The sequence below is a fragment of the Tamandua tetradactyla genome, chromosome 17 (assembly GCF_023851605.1).
Source record: "Tamandua tetradactyla isolate mTamTet1 chromosome 17, mTamTet1.pri, whole genome shotgun sequence".
In the NCBI taxonomy this organism is placed as follows: domain Eukaryota; kingdom Metazoa; phylum Chordata; class Mammalia; order Pilosa; family Myrmecophagidae; genus Tamandua; species Tamandua tetradactyla.
The window spans coordinates 10,615,976-10,632,091 of record NC_135343.1 but is presented as its reverse complement, the minus strand read 5'-3'; the positions used below and the strand labels follow the sequence as shown (position 1 = coordinate 10,632,091).

At 36.0% G+C, this 16,116-nt stretch overlaps 1 protein-coding gene across 4 annotated transcripts in view; it reads left to right on the top strand.

The window, feature by feature from the left end:
- MAP4K3 (mitogen-activated protein kinase kinase kinase kinase 3) overlaps positions 1-16,116 on the top strand; it is a 210,672-nt gene that overhangs the window by 101,146 nt on the left and 93,410 nt on the right. For all 4 annotated transcript variants that reach the window (XM_077134037.1, XM_077134040.1, XM_077134038.1 and 1 more), the window contains one exon: positions 7,098-7,162. In XM_077134037.1, coding sequence (XP_076990152.1) covers positions 7,098-7,162 — 65 coding nt within the window. The remainder of the gene's footprint in view (positions 1-7,097; positions 7,163-16,116) is intronic.

Genomic DNA, 16,116 nt, shown 5'->3' with positions numbered 1-16,116 from the left:
TTTCCTCATCTATAAAGTATGGATGATAATAGCTACATCATGGGGAATAGTTATGAGGATTTAATGGGTAAATAAATGTAAAGTGCTGAGAACAGAGTTTGAGACATAATAAATGCTCAGTAAATATTAACTGCTCTTCTGACTACCATCCTATTCATACTGCTTCTCAACTGCTTTTTAAGTATGTATTAGTGCCTCATTTGATCTTTTCAACAGCCGTTAGCAATATTACTCTAGATGTTAATTCCGTTTTACAGATAAGACACTTGAATGAGTATAACATCAAATATTTATAGTGCATTCCAACTCATTGACAGAATAGCCTCCTAATTCTTTCCATAAATATTGTGTTCATAGATCACTGACTTTTTTTTTTTTCTAAGCCGTTTTATTCACACATTGTACAACTCATCGAAAGGGTAGAGTTGATGGTTCTCAGTACAGAATTCTGCATTTATCATTATAATACATTTTAGATTGATTTAACTATTAATTATTAAATATCAATCACTTAAATGATTGATTTGATCATTTTAAATTGATTACTTCTCGATGAAGTAATAAGAAAGATATTTTGATTTTAATTCACGTATTTTAAAGACAATGCAGAGGAAAACTGCCCAGGGATGGAAGTAAACTAGACAAAATTAGGGTTAGTTTTTAGTAGAACTATGCTCTTTTGGTGTTCTGTAATCTAAATAGATGATTTTGTGTTGTAACTGGTGTAGTCAGTGAAAGTGATGTCAGAGAAAATGGCATTATAATATAGAATAGTTTTTAATCCTCCTCCTATAGAGATTCTTCCCTTATTCCCTAATTAAAGCCCAGACTCTGTCCAAATTTGAAATGTGGAATACTAGTGATTAGACTTGGTGAATGTTAGAGCTGGAAGGAACTAAGAGAACTTGTCACATGGTTCACTGTTTTTGCAGATAAGAAAATAGTATTGGATAATTGGCCTGCTTTAGATTATCCAACTACAATTCATTGTTGGCACTGGGATTTAAACCTGGCACTGTGGATATGTTTTAAAGTAAATAGTGCTGGTCTGGAGGTGTATCTTTATATATCTATGTGTGGATATTTATAAAGCAACAGAATTAAATCATCATAGGCCTCTTCTTTACTCCTAGTTGAACTTAACTACTGGTTCTTTTGTGCTAAGGATGATTATAGCTTAAGGTTCACACTAAACATTCCTTATAAAGCCCAGGATATCTTTTAAGAGTTAGGAAAATAAAGAATTCTTGTCGAGTTTGAACTCTTAAAGCTCAGGTTGAGTAACATCAAATGGTCCTTAAATGATAAGCAAGTCATACCCATACAGAAATAACAATTTTATATAGATCACATATTTTAAACTTTTGATTTAGAGTATTAGTTCAGGGGAGCATAATTCAGTAGTAGCTTACATTTATCTCAATAGTAGCTTGAATTACACCACCATTTACAAAATGTTTTGTGCTGTTTCTTATGATATACTGTTTCTTATGATCAGTTGGTTTCTGGAGATGTAAAAAATGGAGAAATCTAGTCATTGCCTTAAAGAGTTTATAATCTAATAAGATAAATAGACATGAGCAAATGGTTCTAACAGTATGCTGAACATAATAATAAAATTTAGATTTAAGACCAGAAATGGTAAAGACTGTAGTATCTAATTTTGTCAAGGTAGAAGAAGCAGAGAAGGCTCCATGAAAAAGTAATTCCCAAATAAGGTATTAAAGGATTGACAGGTATTTACTGGTGTGGGTGTGTTTAGAAAATGGTAATTTCTGACAAAGGGAAGCATGCATGTAAAGTCAGGAGGTATTCAGGAGACAGCTGTTAGTCTCATTTAAAGATTGAGAAGAAAAGGGTGTAGTTGCAGTAGGTAAGGTAAAAGGAACCTTTTATGCCTTATTTAGGGTTTGTAATATTGCACATACTTGTTGAAGTTTTTAATAGAGAAGTTGTATATTCTGTGAAAAATGAACTAGGAGTTTAGGGAGTTGAAATAGGGAGTGAGTTCTGTTATGTTTATTACAGTAACCGAGAAAAGAAGTCACCATGGTCTCTTGATTATATAAAACTGAGAGAAGTTTTTGGGTGGTTTTTGTTGTTTGTTTATTTTGTTTATTTTGTTTTTGCATTTGAGTCAAAGAGAAGACTGGGGAGGGACACAACAGGATCTTAACTGGAAGTATGTTTCTAGGTGCCTTTGTGAATGCTCAGAATATGAGAATGAAGATTATAGTGGTCATTCTAATCTATACCTATCTACTCTCTTCTTTGAAAAAGATAAGCTTTGGGTTGTTTTTCTTTTTATTGTTGAGTTATAGGATTTATTTATGTACTCTAGATGTCAAACCCTTTTCAAATATGTGGTTTCCAAATATTTTCTCCCATTGAAAAGTCTGCCTTTTCACCCTTTTGACAAAGTCCTTTGGTGCACTGAAGAATTCGATTTTAAGGAGGCCCCATTCATCTATTTTTTCTTTTGCTGCTATGCTTTGGGTGTAGAGTCTAAGAAACTACTGCTAGATCTTGAAGATTTTTCCCTACATTTTCTTCTAGGAGTTTTATGGTACTGGTTCTTACAGTCAGTTCTTTGACCCATTTTGAATTAGTTTTTGTATAGGATGTGAGATAGGGGTCCTCTTTCATTCTTTGTTTATGGATATCCAGTTCTCCCAACCCCATTTACTGAAGAGACTGTTCTGTCCCTGTTGAGTGGACTTGAGAGCCTTGTCAAAAAATCAATTGAACATAGATCTGTGGTCAGAACCCATTTATCTATCCTCTATGTATGCTGTATGGTGGGGTCACATTTCATTATTTTCATTATTTTTCCATGTGAGTGTCCCATTATTGTAGTACCATTTTGTTGAATTTTTGTTGTTTGGGGTTTTTTGTTTGTTTGTTTTGCTTGTTTGTTTTTGGGTAAGTGCGTGGACTGGGAATTGAACCCGGGTCTCATGCATGGCAGGTGAGAATTCTTCTACTGAACTACCCTTGCATCAACCTCCACCCCTTTTATTTTATATTAAAAGTACTGAGTACCCCCAAAGAGCCTTTTTTTCATGTAAATCATATCTACTGATATTTTACGTATTAGAAATTAAAGCTGAGACGTTTAAAAAACACAGTACATGAACACATATTCCAGAACCTGTGGAGGAATGATGTCCTCATCACACTCATGTAACCTCTGGAAAACTCCACTCTACTCTTCTGAGATAAAGCGAGTAAAAACAGAAATAACCTCTTTAGTGTTCTTATGAAAATGGATTTGACCCCATGACCTAGTGAAAGGGTCTTGGAGACTCTCAGGGGTCCCTAAACCACACTTTAATGACCAGAGTTCTAAAATGCTAGAACATACTGTTGTATGCTGAATGATCTACCACATCTAAACCAACTCGGTTCACTCGAAGGTCTGGCTAAATTAACCTAGAGAAATCAGGCTGTGGAATTCTACATTAGTCTAAGTGTCACTCCAAAGAGTATAGGCTGATGAACTTGCTGTATTCTTATACCTAAGCTTAGTCAAAGGCAGAGAGCTGCCAAATGGTCATTCTAAGTAATCCACATGATTAGAACAGTGTACCTGTCACCGGTGAAAAATAATTTCTAGTATTTCTTAAGCTCATTAGTAAACCCACTCATACAGATCAAAATGTCATATATGCAAAGTCCTTGTAGTAGTTGCCTCTAAAGGCAGGATAATGGTCTTTCAGGTACTAACCAATCACTTCTGAAGTATGAGGGTATGTATTTCCAAAAAAGGGTACATAAAATATTAGCTCACTGCCCCTACAATGTAGATTAAACCTAACACAAATATGCATCACACTATGTTGATGGATTTAAAAATGAAACACTGAGAGCTAATAAGATGCATGTCAGAAATAGGGATGTGAGTCAAAGCTACTTTCTTTTGATGCTTAAGGGTGAGATTTAAGAAATAAAGACAGTCTTGTGCTCTGTTTCAATGAATCAGATGTTCTTTGAAACTGGAGAGAAAACTGGTTTGACTACCTTTTACATTATATAGATATATAACATAGTTAATGTAGTTGCTATAAAACTGAAGGTAGGCTTTAGGAAATTTAATAGAATTATGGTGTTCAAATAAAGGAGATAATTGTGCATTGTTTGATTCTCTGAGGAGTTTAGACTTCTCCCTTAATAGCAGTCTTAGTTGTCTCTTCCTCATTTTGAATAAAACCTCCCATCTGCTAGCCCGATACATTCATTCTGAAAATTCTTTAAAAACCAGGCTTTGGGCAAGCTAGCTCATATTTTACCATCAGCTGTATGCCTCGATTTCATTTGTATGTGGGCCCCCTGCATATAGTAGTTCGTAGGTGGCTTCAGATGTTTTCCTCTAGGCTTCACTGTCCAGCTTTACCTTCTAAAGATGCCTTGCTTCTCTTTCCTTTCAAACTTTAACTCACTTTGCACTGAAGGTTTGTGTACCTTTGTTATGCTACATGAACTACCCCATCTAAACCAACTTTTAGTTCACCTCTGAGGTCTGGCTAAGCCCACTACTACCACCCTGTGTGATCCATGCCTGACAACAGCAGTTCCACTTTTTAAGGCACTGTTTGAGCTGCACTCAAAATAGTCTTTGGTGTAACAAATAAGGTATCAATGGCTGAGAGAGTTCATTAGAGTTGAGAGGCTACTCTGGAGGTCACTCTTACACAAGCTTCAATTAGACATTGCTACCTATTATAACTTGCCCAACCCCAACCAAAACCATGCCAGCCAATCCTAAATACAGTTGGGGCAATATATAAAAGACTCTACAAAGGTTCCATGCGCTAGGGTAACTTCCCAGAAACCTACAACCTCCAGATGGGTCCCTGGACCAGAAAACCTAGAGGGCCCAACTTCTGCAGAACATTGGCTAGTTCTCCCTACCCCATATTATTGAAAGCCCCTTCCAGCATGAATAAGTTAGCATGGCCATAGCCCAAATACCCCTAAAGAGTGGGATAGAAAGATCAATGATGGTGGTAGAGTTATACAGAGAAGGTAAGGTTTAATAAACGAGTATAATTGCTGTATTATTATACTGATATTTCTTTTAGTCTCCAGCATCTTAGAGCAGCTAGAAGTAAAAATTGAAAATTGTGAAATTGTAATCCATGTCAAACTCTGAAATATGTTCTACAACTAATTGTGGTAATGTGCTTTGAAATTTGTTGCTTTTTTGTATATATGTTATTTTTCAAAAAAAGGATTAAAAATAGCGATTGTGATGATAAAAAAAAAAAGATTTATTTCTTCTAGCCTCCAATGTTCTGGAGCAGCTAGAAGTAAAAATCTGAGATGATGATATGGTAGCTCATGACAAACTCTGGGATCTGTCCTTATAACTACTTGTTGAAGAAAACTTTGAAAACGCTTACATTTTTCTTTCTTTGCTTTGTATATATTATACAATAAAAAAGATTTAAAAAATAGTACTTGATTCTGGGCACCATATTTTAAGAGAGACATTGCTAAACTAGAAACCATCGAGATGAAGGTAAATGGAGGAGTTTGCCAATCGGGCATTGTTTCACAATGTGGCCTGGTTATTTTAGACTTGTTTCCTGCTATTGTCTCTTTAAGCAGCCTGTGTTGCACTCCGTGTTGTCAAATGTGGTGTCTTCTTTCAAATCTCCATTCCTTTGCAGAGGCATCTTCCCTGTCTGTCCATAGTGAATTACTACTTTAACTTCAAGACCCAATTCAAATGTATCTCCTTCCTGAAACTTCCCCTTGACTCTGCTCCCCTATTCTGTCCTTTGAAGTCGCACAGCACTTTATACGTGCCTGAATTATGTGCTAATCCAAGAATCATCTAATCCAGGCATCAGCAGACTTTTTCTTTTAAGAGCCATATAATAAATATTTTAGGCTTTGTGAACCATACTGTCTCTGTCACAGCTCTCAACTCTGCTGTTATAGTGCAAAGGCAGTCGTAGAGAGTATGAAAATAAGCATGACTGTGTGCCAATAAAACTTTATTTGTGGGCCTTGAAACTTGAATTTCATTAGTTTTCACTTGTCAGGAAATATTATTCTTTTTATTTTCGTCCAGTCATTTATTAAAATACAACAACCATTCTTAGGTCCTAGGCTATGCAAAATTAGCCAGCAACTTGGGTCTGGCCTACTGACCAGAGTTTATTGACCCCTGATCTTAAATAATTTTATTCTTTCAGCCACTCATGCATACATTCATTCTTAAGACAAATACTCGTTTGCTGGATATTCCTCTAGGTACTATGAATGCAGTGGTGAGAGAGACAGAGATTATTAAGACTGAATATTTCTTCTCCATTAGACTCAGTTTGCTGAGTTGAGACTTTCTATTCCAACTGTGTCCCCTGAATAGTATATTTCCTGGTACATTTTAGGAGAAGTAGTAATGAATGCTTGAACTTAATTAAGAAGAAAGGAACAAAGTATGTAAATCTTTGATAATAGTTTCTCTATTATCAAAGACTACCTCTACTGTCAAAGACTATCATACAACTATCTGATTATCATATCCTGCAATGTGAGCATGAGAAAGAAATGCTATCTAAAGGCAAGTGAGTGTTGAATTTTAATGGAGATTGTTTTGGAAATATCTTTGTTGAGTCTTTAGATATGAGGCCAAAGTTTACATTCTGTCTCTTTGCTGATTGAGAATGCTATCAAAGTAATGTTCTTTGAGACATATTGGCATTTTTCTGTGACGATATATCTGCATAATTTCTGATTAACATTAACATTTATTATACTGTCAAGGGGGTAGATAGGTAAGCTGTGGGGGAAGGGAGCTTTTAAGTAAAGGGAAATTTTCTCTTCCCTTTTGGCTGTGTCTGAGACAGCTTTATATCTTACAAATGATGACAGCTTTTTATCTGTTTTAAGTACTAAAACCTCAAATTGAGTTGTACTAACATATTAATTAATTCATTTACTCATAGAGATTAATTAGCCTCTAAGTAAGATTATTCTTTGGATTTATGTGGTTTTCAAGTTTATAGCAAGAACCTGAAACTACTTGTTACCTCAAATAGATACTATTAACCATAAAAATATGATATATGCTTATTTTCTCTTTATAGGCGAGATAAACTTTGGATTTGCATGGAGTTTTGTGGAGGTGGTTCTTTACAGGATATTTATCATGGTAAGACAAAAGTTATATTTTTAGGGAGTGAATAGAATATCTGAAAATACAGCTATTTAATGCATTAAAACATTAAACTTATTTGTATGAAAGAAAGCTTTGTTTTTGCATTATTATCTTATTTGGATATGTAAAAATATTTCAGGTATATAAGGTTTAAAGGAACATTTGTTTTAGAAGTTGGAACATTATACACATCTGAACTATTTGCTGATTCTACAGAATGTATTATACTTAGTTGAAGATTTCAAACTCAGATTTCAAGAAAACACACAGAGGTCTTGACACCTAACTAAACCCAAATAATATCTAGGTGATACAGCAGTAGTAATAAAATTGGTCTTTTTAAAAGATAGGTAAATTTTGGATTGGAAGAAGCATATTCTAGGAGTTAAAACAACAGTACAATGATATAAGGGTGTGATGTGAAATCATTCTTACTGATCAGAATATTTGGGGAGTGGGGTCAGATAATGGAGGGCCTTGAAAACTGGAAAGAACATGAAAACATGTCTGCTTTATGAAAAGTTTTTTTCTTTTCTAAGGATATTTTTGTTTAAGTGTGGCTGTTCTTTAGTATATATTTGAGGAAAATTTATTTTTAAATGTGGCATTTTGATTCTAAAACTTCAGTGAAAATTGAGAAATTTTGGCATTCTTGAACATTGCAGAACAAATATTGTATTTCTAGAAGTGTGTATTTTCTTTATGTTATGAATTCAAAAAGCTGCTTCCCTTTTTAGCTTTAATTTGGATTATTCTCTCTTTACTATTGTTTCCCTCATTTATTACTTTAATTTCCTTCTTCCTACATCTCTTTGAACAAGGCTTCATAGTGATAAGTTCTTTCAGTCTTTGATCATCACTCTTAAATGATAGTTTAACTGGGTATAGACAGGTATTTCTAGGTTGACAAGTATTTTTGTCAGCATTTTTAAAACATCGGACCATTGTCTTCCATTTTATATAGTTGTTGGGGCCTGCGGTGAGTCTAATTATTGGTCCTTTATAGGTAAGCTACTTTTTCTCTCTAATTATTTATAAGGTTTTTCTCTTCATTTTTGGAGTTTCCAGTGTCTATGTATAGATTTATTTTTATTATTCTGTAAGGACTTAAGTGCTTCCTCTGAAAATTTAACACTTTTGTCAAACCTGGAAAATTCACAATTATAATCTTCAAATATTTTCTCCCCCAGTCTCTCTGATCTTTCCTTCTGGAATTTCTGTTACATGTATGTTAAATCTTCTCAGCCTAACCTCTAAATCTCTTAATATACTTTTATGTTTTCTATGTTTTTTATCTCTTAGTAGATAGACTAAGTTTATCTTAGTAGATAAACTCTTGAGTACTCACATCCTTTTTCTTGTTCACTAATTTTACAGTTGTGATTAGTATATCTACTAGGTTTTAATTTTTTTTTTTACATTTAGAAATCATTCCGTTCTACATATACAATCAGTAATTCTTAATATCATCACATAGATGCATATTCATCATTTCTTAGTACATTTGCATCGATTTAGAAAAAGAAATAGAAAGACAACAGAAAAAGAAATAAAACGATAATAGAAAAAAATTTTTTTTTAATTTTTTAAAAATAATAATAATACAAAAAAACTATACCTCACATGCAGCTTCATTCAGTGTTTTAACATAATTACATTACAATTAGGTAGTATTGTGCTGTCCATTCTGAGTTTTTGTATCCAGTCTTGTTGCACAGTCTATATCCCTTCAGCTCCAATTACCCATTATCTTACCCTATTTTTATCTCCTGATGGTCTCTGTTACCAATGACATATTCCAAGTTTATTCTCTAATGTCGCTTCACATCAGTGGGACCATACAGTATTTGTCCTTTAGTTTTTGGCTAGTCTCACTCAGGATAATGTTCTCTAGGTCCATCCATGTTATTACATGCTTCATAAGTTTATTCTGTCTTAAAGCTGCATAATATTCCATCGTATGTATATACCACAGTTTGTTTAGCCACTCGTCTGTTGATGGACGTTTTGGCTGTTTCCATCTCTTTGCAATTGTAAATAATGCTGCTATAAACATTGGTGTGCAAATGTCCGTTTGTGTCTTTGCCTTTAAGTCCTCTGAGTAGATACCTAGCAATGGTATTGCTGGGTTGTATGGCAGTTCTATATTCAGCTTTTTGAGGAACCGCCAAACTGCCTTCCACAGTGGTTGCACCATTTGACATTCCCACCAACAGTGGATAAGTGTGCCTCTTTCTCCACATCCTCTCCAGCACTTGTCATTTTTTGTTTTGTTGATAATGGCCATTCTGGTGGGTGTGAGATGATATCTCATTGTGGTTTTGATTTGCATTTCTCTAATGGCCAGGGACATTGAGCATCTCTTCATGTGCCTTTTGGCCATTTGTATTTCCTCTTCTGAGAGGTGTCTGTTCAAGTCTTTTTCCCATTTTGTAATTGGATTGGCTGTCTTTTTGTTGTTGAGTTGAACAATCTCTTTATAAATTCTGGATACTAGACCTTTATCTGATATGTCATTTCCAAATATTGTCTCCCATTGTGTAGGCTGTCTTTCTACTTTCTTGATGAAGTTCTTTGATGCACAAAAGTGTTTAATTTTGAGGAGCTCCCATTTATTTCTTTCTTTCTTCAGTGCTCTTGCTTTAGGTTTAAGGTCCATAAACCGCCTCCAATTGTAAGATTCATAAGATATCTCCCTACATTTTCCTCTAACTGTTCTATGGTCTTAGACCTAATGTTTAGATCTTTGATCCATTTTGAGTTAGCTTTTGTATAGAGTGTGAGATACAGGTCCTCTTTCGTTCTTTTGCATATGGATATCCAGTTCTCTAGGCACCATTTATTGAAGAGACTGCTCTGTCCCAGGTGACTTGGCTTGACTGCCTTATCAAAGATCAAATGTCCGTAGATGAGAGGGTCTATATCTGAGCACTCTATTCGATTCCATTGGTTGATATATCTATCTTTATGCCAGTACCATGCTGTTTTGACCACTGTGGCTTCATAATATGCCTTAAAGTCAGGCAGCGTGAGACCTCCAGCTTCGTTTTTTTTCCTCAAGATACTTTTAGCTATTTGGGGCACCCTGCCCTTCCAGATAAATTTGCTTATTGGTTTTGCTATTTCTGAAAAATAAGTTGTTGCGATTTTGATTGGTATTGCGTTGAATCTGTAAATCAATTTAGGTAGAATTGACATCTTAACTATATTTAGTCTTCCAATCCATGTACACGGTATGCCCTTCCATCTGTTTAGGTCTTCTGTGATTTCTTTTAACAGTTCTTTGTAGTTTTCTTTGTATAGGTCTTTTGTCTCTTTAGTTAAATTTATTCCTAAGTATTTTATTCTTTTAGTTGCAATTGTAAATGGAATTCGTTTCTTGATTGCCCCCTCAGCTTGTTCATTGCTAGCGTATAGAAACACTACAGATTTTTGAATGTTGATCTTGTAACCTGCTACTTTGCTGTACTCATTTATTAGCTCTAGTAGTTTTGCTGTGGATTTTTTAGGGTTTTCAACGTATAGTATCATATCGTCTGCAAACAGTGATAGTTTTACTTCTTCCTTTCCAATTTTGATGCCTTGTATTTGTTTTTCTTGTCTAATTGCTTTGGCTAGAACTTCTAACACAATGTTGAATAACAGTGGTGATAATGGACATCCTTGTCTGTTCCTGATCTTAGGGGGGAAAGTTTTCAATTTTTCCCCATTGAGGATGATATTAGCTGTGGGTTTTTCATATATTCCCTCTCTCATTTTAAGGAGGTTCCCTTGTATTCCTATCCTTTGAAGTGTTTTCAACAGGAAAGGATGCTGAATCTTGTCAAATGCCTTCTCTGCATCAATTGAGATGATCATGTGATTTTTCTGCTTTGATTTGTTGATATGGTGTATGACATTAATTGATTTTCTTATGTTGAACCATCCTTGCATACCTGGGATGAATCCTACTTGGTCATGATGTATAATTCTTTTAATGTGTTGCTGGATTCGATTTGCTAGAATTTTGTTGAGGATTTTTGCATCTATATTCATTAGAGAGATTGGTCTGTAGTTTTCTTTTTTTGTAATATCTTTGCCTGGTTTTGGTATGAGGGTGATGTTGGCTTCATAGAATGAATTAGGTAGCTTTCCCTCCACTTCAGTTTTTTTGAAGAGTTTGAGTAGGGTTGGTACTAATTCTTTCTGGAATGTTTGGTAGAATTCACATGTGAAGCCATCTGGTCCTGGACTTTTCTTTTTGGGAAGCTTTTGAATGACTGATTCAATTTCTTTACTTGTGATTGGTTTGTTGAGGTTGTCTATTTCTTCTTGAGTCAAAGTTGGTTGTTCATGCCTTTCTAGGAACTTGTCCATTTCATCTACATTGTTGTATTTATTAGCATAAAGTTGTTCATAGTATCCTGTTATTACCTCCTTTATTTCTGTGAGGTCAGTGGTTTTGTCTCCTCTTCCATTTCTGATCTTATTTATTTGCGTCCTCTCTCTTCTTCTTTTTGTCAATCTTGCTAAGGGCCCATCAATCTTGTTTATTTTCTCATAAAACCAACTTCTGATCTTATTGATTTTCTCTATTGTTTTCATGTTCTCAATTTCATTTATTTCTGCTCTAATCTTTGTTATTTCTTTCCTTTTGCTTGCTTTGGGGTTAGTTTGCTGTTCTTTCTCCAGTTCTTCCAAGTGGACAGTTAATTCCTGAATTTTTGCCCTTTCTTCTTTTTTGATATAGGCATTTAGGGCAATAAATTTCCCTCTTAGCACTGCCTTTGCTGCGTCCCATAGGTTTTGATATGTTGTGTTTTCATTTTCATTCGCCTCGAGATATTTACTAATTTCTCTTGTAATTTCTTCCTTCACGCACTGGTTGTTTAAGAGTGTGTTGTTGAGCCTCCACGTATTTGTGAATTTTCTGGCACACTGCCCATTATTGATTTCCAACTCCATTCCTTTATGATCTGAGAAAGTGTTGTGTATGATTTCAGTCTTTTTAAATTTGAGACTTGCTTTGTGACCCAGCATATGGTCTATCTTTGAGAATGATCCATGAGCACTTGAGAAAAAGGTGTATCCTGCTGTTGTGGGGTGTAATGTCCTATAAATGTCTGTTGAGTCTAGCTCATTTATTGTAATATTCAAATTCTCTGTTTCTTTATTGATCCTCTGTCTAGATGTTCTGTCCATTGATGAGAGTGGGGAATTGAAGTCTCCAACTATTATGGTAGATGTGTCTATTTCCCTTTTCAGTATTTGCAGTGTATGCCTCACGTATTTTGAGGCATTCTGGTTCAGTGCATAAATATTTATGATTGTTATTTCTTCTTGTTTAATTGTTCCTTTTATTTGTAGATAGTATCCTTCTTTGTCTCTTTTAACTGTTTTAAATTTGAAGTCTAATTTGTTGGATATTAGTGTAGCTACTCCTGCTCTTTTCTGGTTGTTATTTGCATGAAATATCTTTTCCCAACCTTTCACTTTCAACCTATGTTTATCTTTGGGTCTAAGATGTGTTTCCTGTAGACAGCATATAGAAGGATCCTGTTTTTTAATCCATTCTGCCAGTCTATGTCTTTTGATTAGGGAATTCAGTCCATTAACATTTAGTGTTATTACTGTTTGGGTAATACTTCCCTGTACCATTTTGCCTTTTGTATTATATATATCATATCTAATTTTCTTTCTTTCTACACTGTTCTCCACACCTCTCTCTTCTGTCTTTTCGTATCTGGCTCTAGTGCTCCCTTTAGTATTTCTTGTAGAGCTGGTCTCTTGGTCACAAATTCTCTCAGTGACTTTTCGTCTGAAAATATTTTAATTTCTCCCTCATTTTGGAAGGACAATTTTTCTGTATATAGAATTCTTGGTTGGAAGTCTTTCTCTTTTAGTAATTTAAATATATCATCTCACTGTCTTCTTGCTTCCATGGTTTCTGCTGAGAAATCTACACATAGTCTTATTGGGTTTCCCTTGTATGTGATGGATTGCTTTTCTCTTGCTGCTTTCAAGATCCTTTCTTTCTCTTTGACCTCTGACATTCTAACTAGTAAGTGTCTTGGAGAACGCCTATTTGGATCTGTTCTCTTTGGGGTGCGCTGCACTTCTTGGATCTGTAATTTTAGGTCTTTCATAAGAGTTGGGAAATTTTCAGTGATAATTTATTCCATTAGTTTTTCTCCTCCTTTTCCCTTCTCTTCTCCTTCTGGGACACCCACAACACGTATATTTGTGTGCTTCATATTATCATTCAATTCCCTGAGCCCCTGCTCAAATTTTTCCATTCTTTTCCCTATGGTTTCTGTTTCTTTTTGGATTTCCGATGTTCCATCCTCCAGTTCACTAATTCTAACCTCTGTCTCTTGAAATCTACCATTGTAGGTTTCCATTGTTTTTTTTCGTCTCTTCTACTGTATCTTTCATTCCCATAAGTTCTGTGATTTGTTTTTTCAGACTTTCCATTTCTTCTTTTTGTTCATCCCATGCCTTCTTCATGTCCTCCCTCAATTTATTGATTTGGTTTTTGAAGAGGTTTTCCATTTCTGTTCGTATATTCAGAATTAGTTGTCTCAGCTCCTGTATCTCATTTGAACTATTGGTTTGTTCCTTTGACTGGGCCATCCATATCTTCAATTTTCCTGGTGTGATTTGTTATTTTTTGCTGGCTTCTGGGCATTTAATCAGATTTCCCTCAGTGTGAGACCCAGCAGGTTGAAAGACTTTCCTGTGAAGTCTCTGGGCTCTGTTTTTCTTATCCTACCCAATATGTGGTCCTTGTCTGTCTGTGGGTCCCACCAGCAAAAGATGTTGTGGCTCCTTTAACTTTGGAAGACTCTCCCTGCTGAGTGTGTGGTGGAGACAGAGGAAAGGTTGTAGGCTGGTTTTAATGGCTTCAGATTGTGAAGTCCTGGGATCTGAATTCCCTGAGAGAGGGACTCCACCTGAGTTGCATTTCACCCCTCCCGTGGGGAAGGTTCATGTGGTAGAGAGCCCTGAAAGCAGCCTGTTTCTGTGTTTGGGGCAGTTGCACCTTGTGTAATCCTGGCGCTGAGCCCAGAGGCAACCGAGCCTCCGTAGAAACAGCCGCAGAAGGCTCTGTTTCGCCCCCTTTCCTCTTTTTCAGTTAGCTCAATAGGCAACTTCCGCCTTAATCAATTTCGCCTGAGCTGGGGGCCTACTTCTAGTAATCAGAATTTGTCCATTAACACCACTATTGGTGTTTGGTTGGGCTCAGTCCCCGGTACTGTTTGGAGACTCTTTCCTTTCCCTCCGGGTAGCTGCCTGTGGAGGAAGGGCACCGGTCGCCGGCCGCGGCTTGGGAAACTCGCGATCCGAGACCCGCCGCAAGACCAGGAAGCCGCCTGTGGGGAATGGGCACTGCCCGCCGCAGCCTGGGAAACTCGCCGATCTGAGACTCGTAGCTGGTCAGGGAAGCTGCCTGCAAGGGAGGGGTGTTGGCTGCCGGCCGCCGCGGCTTGAGAAACTCGCCTCTCTGAGACTCCCAGCCCGTCTGGGAAGGAGGGAGGGAGGGGCGCTGACCGCCAGCCGCCGTGGCCCAGGGAAGCGCGCGCCGCTCGGGGAGATTACCACAGCGGATTCTCACAGCCAGACCAGTCAATCCAGACTGGGGTACACTGTGTGTCCGATCCCTGTCGTGGCCCTGGGAGCTGTTCTGCATTGTTTCTGGTTATTTAGTAGTTGTTCTGGAGGAGGAACTAAGACGCGCGCACCTTACTTAGCTGCCATCTTGGCCCCCTCCTCTAGGTTTTAATTTTTGATGACCATATTTTTCACTTAGAAATTATTTGATTCTATTTCAAATCTCCCTCTACTATTTTTTGTCTTATTTTCTTAATGATTTTCATTATTGTCTTATTTTCTTAATGATTTTCATTAATTTTTTTTTACATCTTTAATCTTTTTAAGCATGCTGAGTTTTTAGAGTTTCTTAGCTTGTTTAGTGGTGCTTCCATCAAATATTACATATGATTGGTCTTAGGTGTGTAACTCTGCTTCTTACTTGTTGACAGACTCCCTTTTTGCCTTTTTTCATGAAGAGGCAAGAAGACTAGTTCAGAACAGCATAGGTTGTCATTGTTGCATTTCCAGTTCAAACAGCTATCATTGTAGTCTAAGAATTAGGCCTTGGAGATAACAAAGTAGTGTAAATTTGTTAATACTGATTTATATACACTAATCAGCACCTGGGGCAATGGAAGAAACAACAGTTTTGCAAATATTGGTATTTTCAAACCTGCATATTGGAATTTACATGCCTATACAAAATTCGAAGCTACCTTTATCTGTGTTCACTCTTTTGGCATTACCAGGTTTCTGCCAAGTAACTTCCTCATGGCAATATATACTGGATTATGTATAATATAGTTTCTCTTTTTGATGAAATTCTCTTTTCTGGATTTCTCTTTTTGATGAAAGAGAAGTTCTTTTCTAATGACCCTAGTGCTTGTGAGGATTTTTTGATTGATTATTTATATTTTGCAGGTGTATACAAACAATATTTTGATCTTGGAAATAAAATTTGCAAAGAACTTTCCTTTTTTGTTGGTGAAAGTTTTTTTTTCTGTTATGGCTACTTATTTCTGAAGTAAATTTAAGCCAGTTTTTAAATTTAATTTAATGTCCTTAATTCTGTCACTTACTCCATATGATTTTTCAAAAATTACATCTCCTAAAAAAAGGAGATATATTTGTTATCTTATTGCTGCTTATCAGTAAAGCAATTACCATGACTTGACATCTTAAAATAAAAAAATGCTTATTATCTCACATTTCTAAAGATCAGAAATTTGAGAATGGGAATGGTTTAGCTGGGTGATTGTGGCTAATGGTCTCTCATGAGGTTGCAGTCAACTCATAGGTCAGACTGTAGTTGCCTGGAGATTTGAGTAAGGCTGGAAAATTTGCTTCCATGATGGTTCACGTAGTTGTGGGCGCAA